The sequence below is a fragment of the Magallana gigas genome, chromosome 6 (genome assembly GCF_963853765.1).
Source record: "Magallana gigas chromosome 6, xbMagGiga1.1, whole genome shotgun sequence".
Classification (NCBI taxonomy): Eukaryota; Metazoa; Mollusca; class Bivalvia; order Ostreida; family Ostreidae; genus Magallana; species Magallana gigas.
The window spans coordinates 18947616-18970124 of NC_088858.1; the positions used below are offsets into that span (position 1 = coordinate 18947616).

The 22509-nt window shown below is 31.8% G+C and overlaps 2 protein-coding genes and 1 long non-coding RNA gene across 3 annotated transcripts; 1 reads left to right on the forward strand and 2 right to left on the reverse strand.

Moving 5' to 3' along the window:
- Positions 1–3594: 3594 nt before the first annotated feature.
- On the forward strand, positions 3595–10743 carry LOC105317416 (micronuclear linker histone polyprotein). The gene is made up of 3 exons (XM_011414062.4): positions 3595–5005; positions 8051–8239; positions 10191–10743. Exons 1-3 carry the CDS (start codon positions 3907–3909, stop codon positions 10304–10306), a joined length of 1404 nt encoding a protein of 467 aa, XP_011412364.3. The 5' UTR covers positions 3595–3906; the 3' UTR covers positions 10307–10743.
- A 376-nt stretch (positions 10744–11119) lies between these two features.
- LOC105317415 (uncharacterized) lies at positions 11120–12450 on the reverse strand. The gene is made up of 2 exons (XR_010714531.1): positions 12203–12450; positions 11120–12036 (listed from the first exon to the last, which is right to left on the reverse strand). It is a non-coding gene; the product is annotated as an uncharacterized lncRNA (long non-coding RNA).
- Positions 12451–12797: 347 nt separating this feature from the next.
- Positions 12798–14169, reverse strand: LOC105317414 (testis-specific gene A8 protein-like). The gene is made up of 3 exons (XM_011414060.4): positions 14073–14169; positions 13897–13936; positions 12798–13795 (listed from the first exon to the last, which is right to left on the reverse strand). The coding sequence occupies exons 1-3, from the start codon at positions 14133–14135 to the stop codon at positions 12915–12917; spliced, it is 984 nt and encodes a 327-aa protein (XP_011412362.3). The 5' UTR covers positions 14136–14169; the 3' UTR covers positions 12798–12914.
- Positions 14170–22509: the final 8340 nt, after the last annotated feature.

Genomic DNA, 22509 nt, shown 5'->3' on the forward strand with positions numbered 1-22509 from the left:
CCCGCATGAATAATCAAAGAAAGAATTTGATTGTTTATATCTACACCTTTCTTTTAACGAATGAATAAATTGATCGTAAGAAGTTAGTAAACTTAACTGAATTAATGTAAATCAGTACGTTAGCTAAAAGAAACAGCCAGATCGTCTTTTATGGGAATTTGAGTCTGACATTATCATGATTATTTCGTGCAGTCCGTGATTTTTCTTAGGTTGATGAAGGTTTCGAGCAATCGCTATACGGGGCGTGTAGATTTCAGTAAATATAAAAACAGTGTATGAACAATTATGATACTATACTCTATCCCAAGATATTTATTCAGCACATTTTCTCAAATTATTCAATATTCATAAATACCTCAGAGTTCAAACGATGTTCATTCAATACTATAAAAAGTCCCAAGATTTCTCCTTTAAAACTAAAGCTTGTCAGATATCAATAAACGGCTAAAAATAAAAAAAGTTTAAGAGATTTTGCATTGCAAGCGACAGTAAATTACCGTAAGAAATTTGTTTTCGTCCTGTGAGTTTTTAAGGATAAAAACAGATGACGTGTCAATGAATAAATCTTGGATTTTGATTCCCTTTATCGATTTCAATTGTACTTAATTGACTGGCATGTTTATTTATTATCTTTTTTAAAATTGTGAATAAATAACGAAATCAATAACGTGGGACATACATACTTTAGTAATTGTTTTCCTATATATTTTTAATGTGCTCTTGTACCTCGCTATTTAATTTATTTATCCAAAAAAACGTATAGTGGTATATCATTTAAAAGTATGGGAATTCACACCGGTATAGCATTGAAACTAATTATGTTTGTATGCAATTGAAATACAAATAAAACCTGAAAATGACATCTGATTCATTATTGTATTTCAATTTCAACATATAGATAGATTTGTGTGGGTTTTATTTTTGTTTTTTTTTAAGCAAAAAAATCTTGTTGGAACAGCGGAACTATTCAACTTCAAAATCAAAGGATACATTTGGAATTCTAAGTTCAAAATATAAAACTATTCCTCCGTCTCTTTGATTTTCAAAATATTGGGTTTTATTGAAGAATATTTACTGCACAGTCTTTATAGGAGAGGTTTACCTAATTCTCGAAAAAAAAAATCAATATTGGATATATACTTCCAATGATATAAATTAATTCAAAAGCTTGTCATATTTTCTTACGGAAACTACGGAAACATTGCAAAGCATTGCAGAACAATTGTATGAGAACATCTTTATTTAAAATGGAGTCTTTTGCATCGATGGCTTCTTTGAGAATAATCCAAAAAATACATTTTCTTAAACTATTAGGAATCTAAATTCGTTTAATTATCAAGGTGTATATTAAAAATGAAGATGAACATTAGAAAAAGTTTTTCTGTAAATACTGAATTTATCGGATAAGTTTCAATGCAAAATTTGACAAAATATTTTTATATAGTTCCACACAAACCAAGTATATATAATTGCCAAAAAACTATATCAGCACAATATAGACATGGAAATAAACAAAGACACACAGATTTATGTCGTATTAAGTTAAATCAATTGGTTCACTGAAAGTAAAGTCACAATGTCCAGGATCCAGCACATTTTTCTGATTGAGATATTTTGATGCACAAAACACGAGTCGCAAGATGTTCAAATGCACCAAAAATCTGCATGACATCTATTTATTTATTTTTTGTTGGGATATTAACTATCTAAATTTCTGCCTCGTCATTTTGTGAATCACCGGCTTTGTCATAAACATAGTTAGTTACTCTTCATTGTTGTTATTACTCTTTTCTAGTAAATTCGAGACATTTAAACGACATCAAAGCCAACTTGCTCGATTACAAATATTCCATGAATTTATCATATCTTTTGTAGCCATGATTATGACTTGCGGGGGATCGCTGCTGAACCACTCAAAATGTCGTTAGTTGTGTTCTGATTCCTGCACGTCATTGGGGCATTAGTTTAATATTCAAAACTGACACAAATCATCAAACAATTATAGCTGCAAAGAAACTGCCACTCAGTTCTTTCATATTGAACATTTTAACAATTTTGGGTTTCAGATAATCAATACAGCAAATATGTATTTCATACTAGTATATCATTGCAATATAAGCGAGAGCTAAACATTATAAATATGGGATATCGAATATCAGATTTTGTCGGATGCTTTTTTAATCCATAAAAGTACTTAGCTAATATTTTGGAAACAACGGAGCGTTGGAAAAAAGACATACGTTTTAACACTGTCAACAACATCAACCTAATATATCTGTTGCTTAACAACATACGCCAAGTGTTATTCCTCCTTTGGAAAAAGAAAAAAAAAGTTTTGATATCCCAGTGCCCTATTTAAAAAAAAATTAGAACTGTCTAAGTTTGTGTGCCAAAAACTTATATATATATATATATATATATATATATATATATATATATATATATATATATATATATATATATATATATATATATATATATATAACAGTTCCTACAAAGCGTACGGATATCTCGACAGTATGACGTCATCCCCTGATCAAAATTCTGGTGAGTGACACATTTATTCGTGATATGATATAAAAGGTAATATGACGCCACTAAATGGAGGGACCACCAGGGTTATAATGGTAGGAATGCATATTATTTATAATCAATTCTATTACCAGTATCACGTTACATTAGCCGCACACTTGAGGAATTTGATTTTAATATACCTTTGGGAGGCAATTTCCGAAAACACATATTCCCCTAGGTAAAATTTGACAACTAAACGTTAAATAATTATAGATTTTTCATATCTACCTTCCTTTGTAACCTTACAGTTTCATATTTTTTAAAATTTCTAATTATTGAAAAATATATGTTTGCGAATCGCATAACTTCGTATATGTTTTAGCACACAGACAGATTCAGGTGGATGTGCTGGTTTATCTAATTCCTCAACGGTTTTATCTAAAAGTGCTCGTTGTCATTTTCAATCACGGATAAAAACATGCCAGTTGTATGCATGGTGATTTTGACTACATTGCCGAAGGTTTATTTGGCTGCACTTTTACTATTAATTTGTTTAAATATGAATTCTAATTAATTCATTTATATTTGCTTTGTGAATATTTTTCCTCAATGAATGCCATATAGGAATAAAAGAATGTTTACCTTATTGATTCATTTGAAGGAAATACTTCGACAATTACTTTTAACTAAGTAACGATGTTATGTTACAAATAGAAGCTACCCCGTAATTAAACATCGACAGATATTTGTTAATATGATAATCTCATGGAATTAAAAAAATGATATATCAAATAATTGACAGAGTATCTGCATTGTTATTGTACATAATAACGGTTATGAAATTGACCTCAGAGTACCAAATAATGTCTTGATGATAAAACCAAATTCAATGTTTTGTTGTATTAGTCGATCGCCTACTTATTCAGTTATCTGCAATCATCATACATGGGTTGAAATTATTACATATTGTTATGTAACCAAGACAACGATTGATTTCGTCATGTCCAATTTCGGACTATTAATTTAAAATCGATAAATAGGAGGATGCACTGTGGTTTGGGTTTATTAGTTACCTCTACACTCCAGTTCTGTTGCTCTGCAAAACGTCAAAAAAAAGTACACATCAACTAACACCAACTCACAAGTTTTCATTTTCGTTGAGCAGATTCATTAGTTGAATCTATCGACCAGTTGTATCACAAAATGAAATGAAGCTGAAAACCTGCGCTTTTACTACACTGAGAGAGTAAAAGGAAAGAAGCTGCCTTCAATTCTATCATCAACACATACAGAGTGATGGATGATAATTTACGAAAACCTGTAGTGAAAATTTTAAATTTTTAATTAGGATCCATATCAAAAAGCGTGAGTTTGTAAATTTTTCATTAAGCAATGGATATGATACCGACAACTGACCTGAATTCCAATCACTCGGAATCAGAGGATCGACATTTCAGTATAGAATTGAATAATAATCCACAAAACAACGAAAATGGAACTAAATTAAGTAAAACGGAAAATATAATCACCGGAAAAGAAAACTCAAATTCATTAGAAGACGACAAAGTTAATGAAAGTGATTTACGTAACGAAATGAAAGGAAAAAAGAGTGCCGAGATTAGTAACCGTCCCCTAGCAAAAGCAAGACCTTTGTCTACAAAAAGTAACCGTAGTACTGATTCCAAAGATAAAGGCAAAAGAAGAGGACCGAGTCATCTCTTGAAAGGTAAACTCTTGGACAAACGAAGAAGCAGTTCATCTGATCTTGTCAAAGGAAAAGGGCCGACACTGTCAAAAAAGCTTGTAAAAAAGCAAGAGATATCCAGACAGTCTGGAGTAGCTGGAGGATCAACCCAAGACAACGAGCAAACAGGCTCAAAGCTAAGTATAACAGAGGAACCTGTAAAACCAAAGGACAATGGTGGTAGACCGGACAGTTCAAAGAGTAAAATGACGGGAAATGGACATATTAATATAGATAGTGCCAACCAAACAGACAAAATAAAAGCTCTGTCTCACGATAATAAAACAAAACCCACTGGAATTAAAAAGACGTGGCAGAGATTTAAATCTGAGAAAGTGAAAGAAAAACAGTTAATTTCTTCACAAGGAAATGGGTCATTACCAAAAGACGCACAATCTTCAAATGTTGGAGACAACAGTGTAGAGAAACAAATACTGGAAGAAACGATAACAAATCCTGCTGCAATTCTAACAAAAAACACCTCGAACGAAAAACCAAAAGATATCTCAGATATCAAGGAATCGTTTACATCAGATTTAAATCAAGTGTCAACGAACGATGGCGAATGTTCCAACTCGGCCACAGAGCCCGCTGTTCAGTATGCAAACCATTCTAAAGATCCCGAAGATGAAAAGACAAAATCAGTGGTGTCTAATTCCGACTCATGGATTCAATCTGCCATACCGTATCTTCCATTAGGATTATCAGCGATTTGCTTATTGATGAATATCATCATACCTGGTTCAGGTATTTCATCTTTTGTTGTTTCTCTGACGTAAGATAAATTCTAATATTCATAAAAAGCAGTGGTTAAATCGTTATTTTCAAAAATGAATAACGTCAGAATTTTTCAATTATGCAAATTAAATTGTTTTGAAAGAGTAGAAAATAATCTTTTAAAAGTACTCGGCAGTGCATGGTTACAAGGATTATTTATCCGAAAACAATCACGTCTCATTATATCTATTTTTCAGACTTCAGAAACTTTTGATTTTAGCAAGCAGAATAAAAGACTCATTCAGTTTACGTCAATATTTAATCCGTTATCGTGCAATGTTGCTAACTACTCTGCAATTTGAAAAATAACACAAGTTTGATCCTAACTTTATTACTCAAATACTTGTTAATGGGTAAACATTAATGAACGTAGGTTATCAAATCCCTAAAATTCGCTTTGAACTGGATGGAAAATTATAGTTTTATCCCCGTTTGCCGATTGACATTTCATATACACAATAAAATGATCTATTCACTGCCTAATGGCTAGCAATTTCTTGTTCTGTCACAGCAGACAACACAGGATATCTAAGAAAACGGATTTGACACACCGGACACGTTAAATGTATTCTTCTGCACCAGTGATTAAATTTCTGTTGTAAATTATCCAATATACTGCGCTATTGGGTACAATAAGCTTTTTAAATCTCTTGTTTTGTCTGCAATGATAATTTGAGACACTAACGGGATTACCATTATGTTTGGAAAAGTAGGACAGAAAATGCCATTGGAACATTTTCGGGAAATAGGTAGCAATAGTCCTGAAGATCGATTAATGTTATTCTACGTATAGTTCTATTTAATCAGTGCTAATACTGTGTTTTGACCATTTATTCTGCAGTCTTTTTCTTCTTTTTATTATTAGTTTTTTTGAGGGGGGGGGGGGAGCTAAAAGTTATTTTCAAGTCTAAAAAAAATTTGAGTTCAATAATTATGTTTCCGTCGAAAAACAATTCTTAAGAAAAACACTTGTTACTTAATATCGATAAATTGTTATCCCCTATATAACTATTTAATGAGAATTGTCTAAACAATACTCTACAAACTTTTAGATGCATTCAAAGGTAAATGCTGCTACAGAGCTCGTTGCAACATTAAAATGATCCATTAAATAGTTTAGAAATATAAGAGCAAAAGACAAAAAACCATTTGTGAATGTCTGGAAATTGTATGTAAAGTGCATAAAATCCACGATTAAACACTTTTAATATTTGTAAAACACAGAAATTTGGTAACTTAGAATCGCTAAATGTTACCATTTGTATGTGTATTATATGCAGGTGATGTGCATATCTATTTTTTAAACTTATTTATCAGTATATAAGAAGCGAAGTCATAGAAATAATTTAAAACAGGCAATTTTGTAAGGTTATATGTATTTTTCTCTAAAATCCAATATTACGTGAACATTTTACCTAAGAATGAGACAAATGTTTTTGGGGTGATAACAGTACTTAAACAGCGTAGAACTATCTGACATTTAAATGTTTTCTATAGAATTTTGCGCGTATGACGTTACTAACTCCTTATCTACCAAGTCCAGAAAATCCTTTTGGAGAGTGTTCGAGTTGAAATGTAATTACCTTACTTGCTACTTCGGCGATAGAGCGGCTGTCGTACAATCAACCTTTAAAATTGCAAATCAATGTCCATTTTCATCCCTTCTTGCTTATCGGGTCCTTTTACACGGCGGTGATTGAATAATTTGATGGCTAATTGATTTAACTGCTACTCGACATAGACGTTTGATGGAATCTATTTTTCTTCGTTACATTCAAACTGCGAACCGCCTTGATACCTCTTCCGGTATTCAGGAATGGCCTGGCTAATCTGTAGTGATTTTGTGAAAAGACGTATTAGAGAAGGGTCTATTAGATGTACTAGACTTATGAAAAAAATATTCGAAGAACTGATAGAAAACAGGAATTTTATTGGTATTTTCATCCAAAAGTGAGATTAATTATCAAGAAAATGATTGCCTCGCCTTAGGATTAATTTGGTGCTTAGAGGTCAATTACTTCCATTGCGTTTGTCTATTGTTGTAAAAACATGTGGTTATTTATTTTATAGGGAAAAATCATTGCCTTTAACCACATTTTATTTTTCGTAGGCTTTGCTAGTCGCAAAAAGGTTTTGTTTACAAAATTTACTTTCTTACGACCGTTTTTCGAATTTTTATAGTTATTAAATTTTTTAATACATGTAGCAATGCATTTGATAGATTTTGGAAATGATAATGATTTATTTTGAGAGTTGTATTTCTTGAGGTATTCCCGGTTTTTGACAAACTTAAGTTTGCGTTGAGTCCATGGGATAAACAAATTTCTTTTTGGTATATATATGTCCGTATTCATCTCTTTGTTTTATGTTTCATGGACTCCTTCTTGATAAATTAACACAAAACAAGAAAAGCTTTTTTTCAACTTAATTAAGAGATTCAGAGTTTTTGTGACTCCATGTTTAATTTGGCTAATTGGTACTGGTATAATGAATTTAAAAGCTAAGTGAACATGTTTAATGGGATTATTCAATACTAATGTACTTGCATATGGCAAATATTCCGAAGAATATATGATCATGTTTATAACACAAAATTAAAGTAGCCATAACTACTGATTTAAAAAATACATAATTGAAAAGTTGGAATAACCGGGGCATATATATTTCAGCCTGGCCGAACAAACACACAGTGTCATTCAAAATAACAGAAACGTCTAGATTTTGAAATACGTATATTTAACATTGAGAACTTTTTACGCAGATGATCTTTTAATGACAGGTTTTGATTTCAAAATTAGCTTTCATTCCAGTACATCGATTAAAACAATAATAGATTTTTAAAACTCAAACTTCAGTATATTTTGAACACGTTCTGCCCGTTAAACCCGCCGTTAAAACGGGTTGAAAAATACCAAGTTACCTAGGAAATTGTTTCAAGAAAAATCTTTTAAAAAAATGTTCAAAGTCGAAAATAAAAACTTTTTCTAAATGTCAGATTATTTTTGTTATCACTAGGGACGGTATTGAGTGGATTTTCCATCCTCTTTTGCGGCGAGACAAGGATACAAGCAAAAGAAGACCAAAAGACTGTGACACTTTGCGTCAACGTATGGGTGGGCGTGTCCCAGCTGTTCACCGTCACCTTCCTGTTTGTGGGGTGGTTCTGGAGTCTGGCCTGGGGCATCAAACTCGTCACGCTCTCAGGTGAGTACAATGTACTCTTTGATCTATCTAATGAATGTCATAAGAACATTAATATTAGCATTGTAGTTTACCTTTGGATAAATGCCAGGTGTCATGTGAATACCATGGCCTATTTTGGGGTCCATAAATATCACTGTACGAAGTGATTATCAAAGGATGAGTGGACGTATTGTTAACGTTCAGATGTTTTTAATTTTTGAAAAAGCTTTAGGCAATAACTTTTAAATTGTATGACTTTTTTTGAAAAATAAAATATTAAAGTATAACGTCAATACAGTTGCGAGCGTCTCATAGAATATAGAAACCATGTTTTACATTTTTCAATTTTTTTTAGCAATTATCTTAATTGCATGGTTTTATTTTTGCAACACATGCTAATGGATAAATCTTTGTTTACTAAATAATTGAAAAACGCTGTCAAAATCAGATATTTAACTTTTTAACCGGATAACGATTACCTGCTAACTAACGAAAGACCACGGTACAAGTAAAACTCATGGATGAAATCGCAAATGAACCTACGCTGAGAAAGTGATATAAAGATGTTCCATAGTCGATGTTCCATTGTCGATGTAAGGGAGTTAAATAGTCGTGCCCTTTTGTTTTGTTTTAGACTTTATCATTCTTTAAGAAGAAAAGCTATGTGTAAAGATATGAAAATGAAAACTAGATTCACTAGAAATCTACATTCACGTGTGCTACATGCAATTTTTTAATGCTTGATGGGGGGCTTCTATCGTTATACATAAACTGAGTCTCGTTGAAAGCGTCTATTTGATAATCAACTTACCGATAGAAAAGTAACTAGTATGATACAATTTCGATTAGGATAAGCAGTACAGATTGTTAGAATTATTCTAACGCCATTATGATAGTGGATTAGATTATCATCAGAAAAAGATTAATTTTGCAAGGCATTGAATATTGCCACGATAACAAAATACATACTTCAAAGTTATTGCAATGTATCTTTCTCTTCCGTTCTTACGAGAGGGATTTGTCCTGTATGTCTGGACTATACTTCTTTACATGTATCTGCATGATATAATTAAAATAAATAAAAGCATATCAAAAGTAAAATTTAGATAATAAAAAAAAACCTGGACAATAATTAATTTTTTAATAGTTATTTTCTGATTCTTTCATAATATGTCACACTTTTAAAATTTAAAATATGTATGGTGTATTTTCCTTTTTTATTTACAAATCGATTATATTGCACGAAAAACATTTCCATAGTACATGCATATGTATATAAAAATGCTCTTAACTGACAAACATTGGCATACATATTTTTCCTTCTATGAAAAGTAGTCAAAAGCTTCACAAAAAAATGCACTCAGAAAATAAACCGCTGAAAACGACACACATGCATATATCATCATTCGTCAAAATATCGGTATGTCTGTTATTGCTTATACTTACCATTCATTATACGGTTTTGCATGCATGAGTTTCAGTAGCATATCAACGATTGCCGTTTACACGACCCTGAATTTGGGGTTTTACGTTTCTTTTATCGTTTTGATAAGTTTTGTTGTTTCTGTTTATTTGTTTGTTTGTTTTTTGTTTGGTTTGTGTTTTGTTTTTCCGGTTTTTGTTTTTTTAATACTTGATTTCATAAACAGCAAACGCCAGTGTAATCATGCTATCAAAAGACATGGACATATTTCGTGATGGGTTGTTAAGAAAGATCAATATATGACTCTAAATAAATTGCATAAACTCCAACGGTAAAAGCATAAGGGATTAACAAGATCCGCAAAAACAAAAACAACAATGTAAATGTTGATAGGTGGACAGATCGTTACACATTGTAAAGTGCATTACCACCAAATGCTTCAATTATCTACGGTTCTTAAATTCATCATTAGGTCATTCACTAGAACCAGTTGTTCTGTGATCAGAATACTGTGACTGACACGCCATATCTCTCACTTCTTATTTTCAGTGGAATACAAACGGCAATTAAAACAGAAGAGGGAAAGGGAATTACAAGTCATTGCTTTGAAAGCTTTTGGATCATCCATGCAAGTACGTCCAATGTTTTCCGTAGTTACCGAGTGATCAAAAACAGTGGAATGATGGCGACTGAAGTTCGGAGCTTGAAATAACCAAACAGCTATATGTTATCTGTGATCCAATGATATGTTAAACAATTACAAAATCACAGAATGCATGACATCATAAACGATATAAAGGGTTAGACCAAAAAATATCATATTGCCGTTTCCTCTTGTTTAAATCTATTGACACAGTCGATAAATTTAGAATACCAATTGGTTATTGCGTTATTTGTTGGGGTTTTTTTGAACACTTCTCTTGATATCGATTAACATGAATGTATAAAAAATAATTTTTGATCTCATATGCTTATTTTTCTATTTACCTTACATTTTATGAATACTTTACTACAATGACTTGGATGCTTTATCGCCTATATTTATAATTCAACCCAAAAAATGAACTAAAATATAAGTTTTAGATTAACCCATAAGTTTTAACACTTATTGTTGCTAGCAAATGAACAAAAATCAATAAAAAAGTTTTTGTTATAATCTTGTATCGTTTGTTCGACCAAAATAAATACAACAATGTTTAATAAGTTTACAACGTATGTGTTTGAAGTACATTAAAGGTGGTATGGACACATTTCGATAATAATGTGAATAAAAGTAGATTATCAAAATACTTTCACCGGTTTAGATTTTAAGATTTAATTATGTTCTAAAATGTAAAAACTAATAAAAGCCCCAGCGGGATTCGAGCTTATGACGGCAGCCCCTGATGACTTACAGACTCATTATATATATTTAACGCTCTAAATCATTGCGCTACAATTTAACAATTACTGGAATGAAAACATTTATGAAAATATGCTAGATTTCGTTGTTTATTTCGATAGGAAGTACGTCACAATATAGAGGTGTCAGATACCACCCAAAGACCATCAAATTTGGGAAAAAATACAGAATGGTCAAATGATAAATGTGGCTGACAATTTGTAGTGCATAAAAGAGCACTTTATACACATGATTACATTCAAGAATAAGCAGAATGATGGAACAAGATTAATGAGACTAACGAGTAAAAATACTTTTGATTTTCCTTCCAAAGTTCTTTTGCGGCAGCCTGTCAGGAGTACTAATGAAGATTTTTGGTGTAGTCACAATTACTGTTTGTAAGTCTTGTATTTGTTCCACGATGACACTTGTTGAAGTTTGCAATGTCTCCATTGTCTTTTCTTTTTTAATTACTTTTGCGTTGGTTTTGCCCACACCGTTGTCCTTAGTTTTAGGTGTACTGGCCACAACCATAGGCTTGCTGATTTTCCCGTCATCTGCGTTTGAATCAATAAGTTGTTTGCCTTTTGTTGCCGATTTACTTATATTTTCTCTTTGCGCTGTTAGAAAATCATTTTGATTTTGCACAATTAATTTCTGATTTTTTGCTGTCTTCTTCGTCTTGTTTGCAACTAATGTTATCTCGTTGTTTCCGGTGTTCAAAACTGTAGTATCGGATTCGATGTCAGTGTTTTGTGTTGAATGTAAACTGTTAAATTGAGTCAGAGAATTATTAACAGATTCCTTTGGAGTGTTTGAGTCGTTTCTTATGGAAGGAACTTCGGTTTTAGAATTATCACCATCCTTCTTTTTTCTAATGAATTGAATGCCAATATTTTTGATGAACATCAATACTTGATCTTTAGAACGTTTTCCACTATCGCGCACAATATTTTCCAACCAAGATGGAAGAACAGAACTGGTCGTTTCTCGCTTTAAACGCAAGCTTGGCACCTATTTGTAAAATAAAAATTAATCAGACAATGTTTACAAAATCATAACTCTGCACCTCTGAACTTATAACGATAAAATACATTACTATCTTATTTCTTTAGCCAAAATGCTGAGATTATATAAAACTTTTTAAAAATGTTTCGTAATATACTAATAGTATATTTACCTGTGTGGACTCAAAATAACCATGCTTGATATATAGTAGCAGAGTCAATACAAAGAGGGGGTGCATGGTCAGTACTCATCCAAAGATCATTGGTATTATTCCTTTTTATACACTATAGCATGTAGAGGTTTAAATGATTGATCATGTTTGTCATCTCACGTTTTTTGACTTTCACAGGCAGATGTTATTTGAATGAACACATGAAATCTAAACAAACGTTAGACAAACCAAACGTTGTAAATAATGAACGAGGCGTGCAGTCTTTGTGACAAACTGTTTACAAACTTTGTCACTAGATTTATGCGGTGAGTTACCCATTATAAAACGTTTGCTTTAATATCAAAAGCACAAATTTCTTTCAAAAAGATTGTGCTGAATATTGCTTTATTAAGACACTATGTTTTATAAAACAAAACACTTTTTACTTATCAAAACTTATTATTTGCGCCCATAGTTTTATGATATACCTATAGAACACATTTTTGATAAAGTCTTCAAATCGTGTACATCTAAAGAACTACCTTGCTTGTTAACAATAGAATGTGTTAGTGTCAGCTATCATTCTTGTTATTGAAAGAAAAAAACCAAGTGAGGAATAATTTAGATTTTAATAAATATAAAACAACTATATACATACACTAAACTACAACAATATTCACAAAATGACAATTGGAACAACTGATTGATTTTATTTTTTCAGTCACACTTCCAATTATACTCTAGACTTCTTGTATTTCTTGACTGATCTCTTTCGCTTTTTAGCTCCTTTTTTATTTGAGAGTCTCTTTTCACGTTTTCTCTCTAACCTTTTTTGTTTTTTAGCATTAGCCTTTGCTTTTCTGTGTGCCTTTTTTAGTTTTCTACTTTCGACCTTTACGTTCTTAGCCGCCTTGTTCCTTTTCGCCTTAGCCAACCTTGCACGTTTTTTTGCCGCCCTAATAGCAGCTCTTTGTTTCTTTGTCATCCTTTGTTTCTTCTTTAACACAGCCTTTGGTGTTACAACTTCGGGTGCTGCAGTGGAGGTAGTTCCCTCTACAGCTACCCCTGTTGTTGTTCCTCCAGTTGTACCCTCTGATACGGCATCAGTGGCAGCTCCCGTATCTGGTGCAGTTCCTGTTGCTTCAGCCACAGCCCCTTCAGTAGCAACATCTGTGGCAGTTCCTGTTGCTTGAGTGGTGGTCCCATCAGCAGCAGCCTCTGGTGCGGTTCCTGTTGCCTCAGTGGCGGTCACTTCAGCAGCAGCCTCTGTGGCAGTTCCTGTTGCCTCAGTGGTAGTAACTTCAGTTGCAACTGCAACATTTGCTGTGGTTTCGGGGTCTACAGCCTCTGCAGCTGCAGCATCAGGATTGGCATTTTGTTCCACAGGAGGATCGGCCAGTATATTCACAGCGGATTCTGTGGTCGCGTCTGTAGGAGCTTCGGTGTTTGGTTCTGCCTGGCTTGGTGCAGGCTCTGATAATGAATTGGCAGTTATTTCAGTAGGGGATTTAACTACTGTTTCGCTTGGAGTCGGTTCAGATACTGTCTGCTCTTCATTTTTTAGAATTGCTTCGGTCGCTGTATCGTTAGCATTTGATTGCGCTTGTCTTTTCTCTGAAACAAAGTTTTTAAAAAGTGAAACAAAAATATTTTTGATTTAATTACACGAAAGAACAGCCATTCAGATTTAATAATAATACGTCAAAAATCAGTACCTCTTATTTTCCCATCTAGACTTGCTGACTGAAAGTGGATCTAAAATCAAATTAAAAATCAATTACAATTTCTTGCATTTACAACTTAGATGTTAAAGCATTTATATATAATATATTGATATAAATTTTAATCGTAGTAATTTTAGACAAAAACATAATAAGAGATTGATATTTACCTTTCTCGATTCCACCAGAAAAACGAGAGCGACCAAGACCAATGCTTGTGCAAGGACCTTCATTGCAGTATCTGGCTTGCTTTTGCTAAATATTTTGAATTTATAGTAATCGAGGATAAGTAAATGTAAATTTATGACAACGGTTGTTGGATAACATTTTCGACAAAACTCATCTTTTCCCCCGCCTGTCAAAATTGTAACGGATAACTTAAAAATGATGAGCGAAAAATGCACCGCGTTTCTTTTCGTATGTTCGTGGTAAATTAATAAACACACCTAATTTACATCTTTTGATAGTAACTGTTTGGTACAGAGACGCTAAACCCCAGAATGATTAAGAAGCCTTAAATCAAAAGTACTTTAATCTGTAATGCACTTCATCTTAAAAATTAAATGTATATGTAGATTTTTTTTTAAAGATCAGATGCATATATTCAAATATTTTTTTTAAATGATTTAAAAGAAAAGCATCTGTTTATAATTGATTGCAATGAATGTAATATATCAAATATTAAAGGAAAGTGAGGCCATGCAGTAACTGGATTTGAAAGTGCAGACAGCTTTGTGTGATTTGGATGAATTTGAACTGTACTGTTTTTTTATATGCGCAGAGTTTAATCAAGCAGATCTACATGTATGCCATCTATAACTTTTAAAGTTTTATTTTTTCCAGAATTCTTAGTATCTTTGTAATAAAATGCGTGTTTATAGTTCGCCTATGTTAAAGAACCATCAAAAGAAACAACGAAAGAGTATTTCAGTTGAAAAGAAATATTCCAGATAGAGTTATTCTAAATTTGGATACGACTGAAAATGTCACGACGAAGTTAATAATTACGTCAAGGTAATGATTTTAAATTGCATTCTTCATAAGAAAAGATAATCTTTTTCACCTGTCATAGTGTAACTAAATACAACGTGCGTCTTAAGAATGTCACAGAAATAAACTGTTCTTCCTTAAATAGCGTTTAATATTGAGGAAAGAGTTCCACACATGACAATAGAAAAACTTTTAAGGGCTTGCCAAAATTTAACTTAAGATTTAACTTAAGATTGAAATATACATTAAATGACGACTAAGATATTTAATGAAATGATTTATCAAAGAATTGGTATACACTCTTTTAATATAGTGTGCAATCTATTACTTTTTCCTATTCGCTTTTATAGTTTCAATATTTTCTTTGAAAATCAGTATGCGTTAACAGAAAACCTTGTCAATATACGAGGGTTAATCCAAAAGTAATGTCACAGATGCGATAAAATCGTGAAAAATCCGCGTAAAGTGACAAAAACTTGTGCTTTGAGAAATCTACCTAATTCTATTCAGAACTGAAAATTTTAATGAGTTGTGATAATTATATCTGAAGATAATATGTTTTGTACAGCGTTAAATAAGGATAGTCGCCGCACGTTAGCAACGTCAATTTTAGATCTTTGGCATTCTGGTAGAATTTCGTAATTTAGTACTCTATACAAATTAGCCACGATGCTCTATTTTATATTTTTTATCATTTTTATTTCATAAAGTACATGTAACACATTACTCTTTTTGTAATCGATGGGGTAGTATATTGGATATTATTTAATGTGCGATCAGTTTGTCGAGGTCTTTTCAAGAAGTCATCAACGCAGCTTTATGATATATCTAATGACGTAAGAACCTAGTTTTTACATTCATTCAGAACGTATATCTTATGGCTATTTAATTTATTTATTAACATATCATTTTATTAGATATTGGAACCAAGTTAAGGGTCCTCTGTTAACTCGCTCTCAATTTTAGGTTGATATATCAATTTCAGTACATTGTCTAGTGATTTCTATCCGTCGAAGAAAAAATTGCCTCGCATCACTATTCGCATGTCCAGTCTTTTTATTCTTTTATTCCTTGGTCTAGAGACAAAATGCATTGCGTAGATATCCTAAATGGACGGTAACATTCCCTATTTTTTAAAAAACATTTAGAAAAAGTCCCTGAAATATCTTTGAAGTATGTAATTTATATATAAATACAAACCTTAAAAAAGCAGTAAATTCATGAGGCGGCAATGTCACGTAAATACCATGCTATAAACATCTATATCTTGTTAAGTGTTCAACGGAATTTATATCAATCAAAATTTTACTTCAAATTCGAATCTTGATACGGAAAATTTTGCTCTATCATTTTATACAAAACAGCGCCAGTGTGAAACGCGGTGAATAGTGTGACATTACTTTTGGATCAACATTGGATATAATATAATGCTGATTTTTTTCTCTCGAAAATTTAGATTTTACATACTGCTATTTTTGTAATAATCATATATCGTGTTCTTTTTTTCCGCAATGGTTTACAAAATTTGTATTTTTTCAATAGAAATTCATATTGCATCCATGTTATAGAAATGATTAAAAATGCACAATAATTTTTAACATGTAAATGCAGAGTTTTATTTCCGTGAACAATGTTAAGAAATCAAATGGACCATCATTTGCGTAGTATGGTATTTTTAGAATAGGAAAAATGTAGATCTATAACTTGGATTTATTTAGTAATATATATTTCTCTCTTTACAGTGCGTTTGCATGATTGTGACATGAAAGGCGTCTAATTTTTATTTTCACGTCTTTAAGCCCCACTTTAGAGTAGTTTAGTAGATAATTTTTACCATTTAATGTATAGAGAAAGGTTATCAAGAATCATTAAGTTATTTTAAATGAATACTTTGTTTTCCATATTTCAACAGTGAAAACAACACATTTAATTTAATATTAGGATTAATAAAACAGGGTTTTAATTTATTTTCAATTTAATAAGTGAAAACGTTCTGAAGCATTTTTGAAGATAAAAGTCATTCCTTACACCAAGAGGTCACCGCTATGATAGTGTTATTACTCCTTAATTTTGTTAATTGAATGTTGAGTGACAGATGCGCGTTGTGTGAAAGAGTCAGTTTGAGTTCGACCGTGGAGATTCCTGCACGTGATTCAGCTGTACTGGACTTTTGGTCATTAAAGAAATAACGCAGTCTTTTTCTTTCTTTTTTTTATTCCGGACAGTTCCGAGTAACAAAGAAGTGTGAAAAGTACGAGAGCATATAAATTGTAAAAAGGCAAGCGTATTATCATTACTTCTGTTTTTAATTAGGCCATTCAACGAAATGCAGCATATTAAATTTGTAGTGTTTTGTTTTTGTTTTTTGTGGGGTTTTTTTGTTGTTTTTTTTTTTTTGGGGGGGGGGGGTCATTTTAGATTACGCTTAATTCAGGTTGTGGCAATTTTGCCAATTTGTTCTTTTACAGTTTTGTTTCTTTTCATACGCAATTTCATACGGGATTTGATAAATTGATCTACAAGAGCGTATAATAAATCATAAAATTTTGGAAAATATTTACACAAGAGACGATTCACTAACTAGAACTTTCTGACTGATCATGGTTGTTTTATTTCATTCTATATTAATTCTAAAATAGCATTAAATGTCTTATTTCTCTGAATCAAAGACATCCATTCGAAATTGTTGAGTGTTTTATCGGTTCGTCGAGGCAAATTATTATCTCTACTAAGTATGAACAATTATAATTTATTTTGAGATCAAGATAATTAAATTGTAACTGGATTGTGGAATGTTTTATTGTTCTTTTTATTTCCAGCACATGCAAAATTATCACAATGCACCTTTTTACTTCATAGCCAGACATTCTTTAAATAAGAACCAAGCAAGTTCTTTTGTTGAATGAGTAATCACCATCGTAAATGGTGGTTTAGTTGAATCATTTGCTGGAGATTCGTATAATTTAGAGACTCTAAAAATAATAATAGAGGACGAGCTAATATATGACAATTACCATAAAAAAAATGATATTAATTAGTTTCTTGAAGGCGCAAATAATAACGCCACAATGACACATTTTCATTCGACCACGTTTTAAGGATTTACTTCTCAAACGTGTTCTATACAAATGTGCAAAGAATCCCAAGGCTTGAGAGCTTAGATATCATTTTGATTCTTCGAGTATTTTATAAATTCCAACTTCTGGACATATATATATATATATATATATATATATATATATATATATATATATATATATATATATATATATATGGACTTTTGGAACATCAGATGCCAAATGTATGGTTATTTCATAATTTGTCATAATATTGCCTATTATTTGATAGATACTGGTATATAATACCTGGTTTCTTTTTTAATCAATATTTTTTTTTCAAATTGTTGAGATTTTTAATCCATCTATTCTACTATACATATATTTTCTTGAAATTAATATCACCAATGTATATAAAATTTGTAATATTATAACAACAGCGTGAAACGTCATTTTACATCATGTGGCTGTCAAATAAAAATCATACATGTATTTTCGTTTTTTTATCGTTGTCAGTGTGCATGGAGATAGTTGAAATTGTTGTTTTACAAAAAAAAACCTTAAAAGTTATGTGCAAGAAATGATCCTCTTAAACAACCTACTACAAACTGGCAAAAATTACAATCAAATGGACAGCGACACACCACAAAAGGACAAAAGGTTTTTTCTGTACAAAATTAAACTATAACGCAAAGGTAACTAAACTTGTATTAGTAATTTAACATGATAAAATCAATTAAATTCTAAACTGTTTGCTTGATAATCTTGAATCTAAAAATAAAAATGAAAAAAAATGTTCAAAGCCTTGCATCCGACCCACTCGTATGTGCTTAACAATAAAAGATGCACAAAATTAAATTTGAGTTTATAGTTACTAGTATTTTAATGAATATTAATAAAGCGATTGAATTTTCTAAACAATGAAATCGAATCATTAGAGAAAACATGCAAGAAGTATAATTTTATTGTTCATTGACGAATAATGCAATTTTAGGTTACAGTAATTACAATATTTACTGGTTTCATTAATTTTATAGTTAATTTAACCAACCCAAAATTTGACAACAATGAATTATAGTAAACAGAAACTGTACATGCGAGATCTCGTCTGCTTCACTCCGCCATTGAAAAAGAAAAGGAAGTGCAGCAGGGTTTGACTAATGAACAAAGTAACTACTGGGGTATGCACAATCGCAACTTCTCGGGCCTTTCCGGCAGGCTCGGAAAAACACCTCGAATGTATTACCTAGGCGTCCATGACAACCCCTCTTTTTAAAAAGCTTGATATAAATACAACACATTTAACGATCTGTTAAGATGTAAGCTAGACATCATTAAAGTAAATGATTTACCCTAAAATATAACACAGAAGCGACTTATAAGGCTTTCTAGCCGATACTTACTTTAATGGGAAGCGACTCTATTTTGTATAAAATTCTAACATCCGGTAATGTTAAACAGTTCGAGGTGTACTTCCGCGCTTGCCAGGAAAGGCCCGAGAAGTTGCGATTTGGGGTATGCAACCCCCCCCCCCCCCCCCCAAAAAAAAACCCCCTAACAATGACAATGACAAAAAACCCTAACAATTCTAATAAGAAGTTTGGTAACCCTTTATTTAGTCAAGAAACACGAAAAAGAACTACTGCGTTTATTCTGAGTTTTTCTTAACTTTTGATTTTTTCTTTCTATTTAAGACACTTTTAGTTTTTATGTGCACGTCTGTTAAGTAAGATACTAAACACGTGTGGTAATTATAAAAATATTACCTGTTCATATGTTGTTTAGAAACTTTTATAACAATGCTTTTAAATAAAGAATATTGGTGTTCATCGTTTAAACTAGATTTATTTAAAGCTTTAAAACGTTAAAATGTCACGATTACAATTAGTTACACGAAACTAAATGCACCATCACATAATACTAAATCATATTTTACTGATACTTTTTATATGATAAATTTAAGTTACATAAGGAACGCCAGAGGGCATGTTCATGAAGCTATCTTAGGACTATGGTGCGTCCAACGTAAGTCTTTGCATATGATTTAGACTTAAGCCTGTTTCTCAAATCTCTCCTAAAGTTAGGAACAGTCATAACTTTGTCCCAAATTTAGGACATCACTTACCTTGTCCTTAGATCACCATACGGTTGTAAAATCACGTTTAGTTTTATGGGATGTTTAAGGGGCTGTTGTGGTGCTTTTCCTAAGACCGGTAGAATAATGCAATCTTTTCTACATCTTCAGCATTTCCGACAAACCTCAAAATCGTAGTCCGGGAGGGGGCATTCTCATTCTTTCAAGTACAATATACGTGTATCAACTTTAATAATACATGTATGTACGTTTATTATAACATAACTAGAGGGTGAACTCTCCCCTTATTCGCAACTACGTGCCTGCCTAGAAGTTTACAAATTAAACAAATTTATATATTTTTCACAAATACTGTCTCTATTTAGATGAACATTATTCGCTTATTTTAAAAACCTAAGTTACATTCATTGCTTTGATTACTAGTACTAGTATTGGCAAAATTAATCTTAGGAAAACTCGTAATGTTGATTACACTATATCTATGTATTTCCGTGATAGATCAGAACCAACTTCTTATTTACCTTCAACATGTATTCTATATATTGCAGATTAATAAAAAATTGGTTGTGTTTGTAACGTTAATTTTTATTTTAAAAAAAGCGCATGCCAATATGTTTTATTTGATTGACAACAGTATCAAATGTTCATTTACACGCGAACAACGAATGTATTTGTTTTTCAAAAATTATTGGCTTGTAAGCCAAAAGCTATCAGAATGTATATTTTCTTTACATTTGGATTTCTTGGGGGTTTTTTTGTTTGAACTAAATTGTTATTGGTCACTGAATATAATTATCTATGTAAATGTTCAGTAAAACACGCTTATAACGAAGTGCCGGGGACAGGGGATTTTGTTTCGTTATAAGCGTAATTCTTATATCCGTCAAGTTAACAAGATGTAATAAAGTCAAGGGGAATAGATTTCATTTCCCTGTAAGCATCACTTCATTATGAGAGTGTTCGCTATATCCGTATTTTACTGTATATTTTCTGTAAATATTATTTAAAAAATTACCGGTTTTAGGCTTGTCGTGTTTATGAATAAGTATAATTTCCCTGTCGAAATGTTTAATGATTTATCCCTGCACAAGTCTCTCAAAGAACTATATATGATAAGAGTTAAATTTGGCCCCCATAATTCGCCATTTTTTAAGTGTCGGGTACAATAAAATGTTTACTTATTTTTTAGAAGAGTTGATAAAAAATATATTTTTTATCTATTTATTTCATTTATTTGCACTCACTGGCAGTATATGACGTCAGAAGTGACGCCATTTCTATAATTCAATCAAAATCAGCCAAAAATTGACATATTTCTTATCTATTTACAAATGGGAAATATAAAGCGCATGCTTGAACAAGAAACATTTTTTTATCACTTATTTGTCTTGGCTAGATACATCTCTAATTAAAATATTTTGTTTGTTCAAGGATGCGCTCTATGTTTTCGGAAGGAAAAACTGCTTGAAAACAAGCTGTTTTACGCTAAAAATGCAAAACTGGCGGGAAAAGGTTGTCTTTACAACGTCATATTTCTAAATTGTGGGCACTTGAACCAAAATGAATACTATGTGAACACATCACATAGATATCTGTACTAAGAAAACAAATAATTATAGTAAAATGATGATATTCATTTCAGGGGGCCATTTTAGGCCCATATCATATATAGTCCTTTCATCTGTATGATATGAAAAATAATGATTTTAGTAGTCCAGGATCCTAACTCAAGATGATCCTAAATTACCATCGAGCAACATTTTAACATTTCTCAAAAGTTGATCTTTGGATTTCGTTACTGTTTTTCCTAAGTCATATCGTAGGAACACATTTAGGTCATATCTAAGGAAAGTTTCGTAATCATGCCTGCAGATTACAGACAGCTCGTGAAAAATGGGGTAGTAATATGGATAGACAAAAACTTTTTGGATGTTAAGAACACAAAAAATTGAAACCAAATAATTGTAAGTATATTATGATAACGTCGTGCCATATCGCTCTCTAAAATGCGTTACCGCTAAATATTACTGAATGTCTACAGAAGTGTGTCGTTTGTTCGAGTTCATAGAGGGGGAAATAAAGGTGATTAAAAACTCATCATATTTCAATAGAAAGTCATTTACAAACCTATCAGGTTGTTTTTTTTCGTCAAGGACCAATACTTGTAATATTAGTTAACTGAAGAAAGAAAAAAAGATAATAAAGACGTTAAGGCAGCCAAGGTCCCGTATATTATATACTACTCGTTGACTATAAAAACATACTGGACAATCACGTGACACGTTTAATCTAATGACGTTTGACATTTTGATCCGAGGCAAAACAAAGGCACTTGGAGCATACACAATTTTCTTTCAACTTTGCTGAAGACAAAAATCTGGGACATACGAACTTTCTTTATTATGTATTATATTTTATGCCGTGAAATATTCTTTTCTACGAACCAGTTTTAGAAATCGATCGGTT

Coding starts and splice junctions, on each gene's coding strand:
- LOC105317416 (XM_011414062.4), top strand. CDS start 3,907: ATGGATATGATACCGACAACTGACCTGAATTCCAATCACTCGGAATCA. Junction 5,006..8,050: donor TATCATCATACCTGGTTCAG/GTATTTCATCTT, acceptor TGTTATCACTAG/GGACGGTATTGAGTGGATTT. Junction 8,240..10,190: donor CAAACTCGTCACGCTCTCAG/GTGAGTACAATG, acceptor TCTTATTTTCAG/TGGAATACAAACGGCAATTA.
- LOC105317414 (XM_011414060.4), bottom strand. CDS start 14,135: ATGAAGGTCCTTGCACAAGCATTGGTCTTGGTCGCTCTCGTTTTTCTG. Junction 13,937..14,072: donor TTCTGGTGGAATCGAGAAAG/GTAAATATCAAT, acceptor ATTTGATTTTAG/ATCCACTTTCAGTCAGCAAG. Junction 13,796..13,896: donor TCTAGATGGGAAAATAAGAG/GTACTGATTTTT, acceptor ACTTTGTTTCAG/AGAAAAGACAAGCGCAATCA.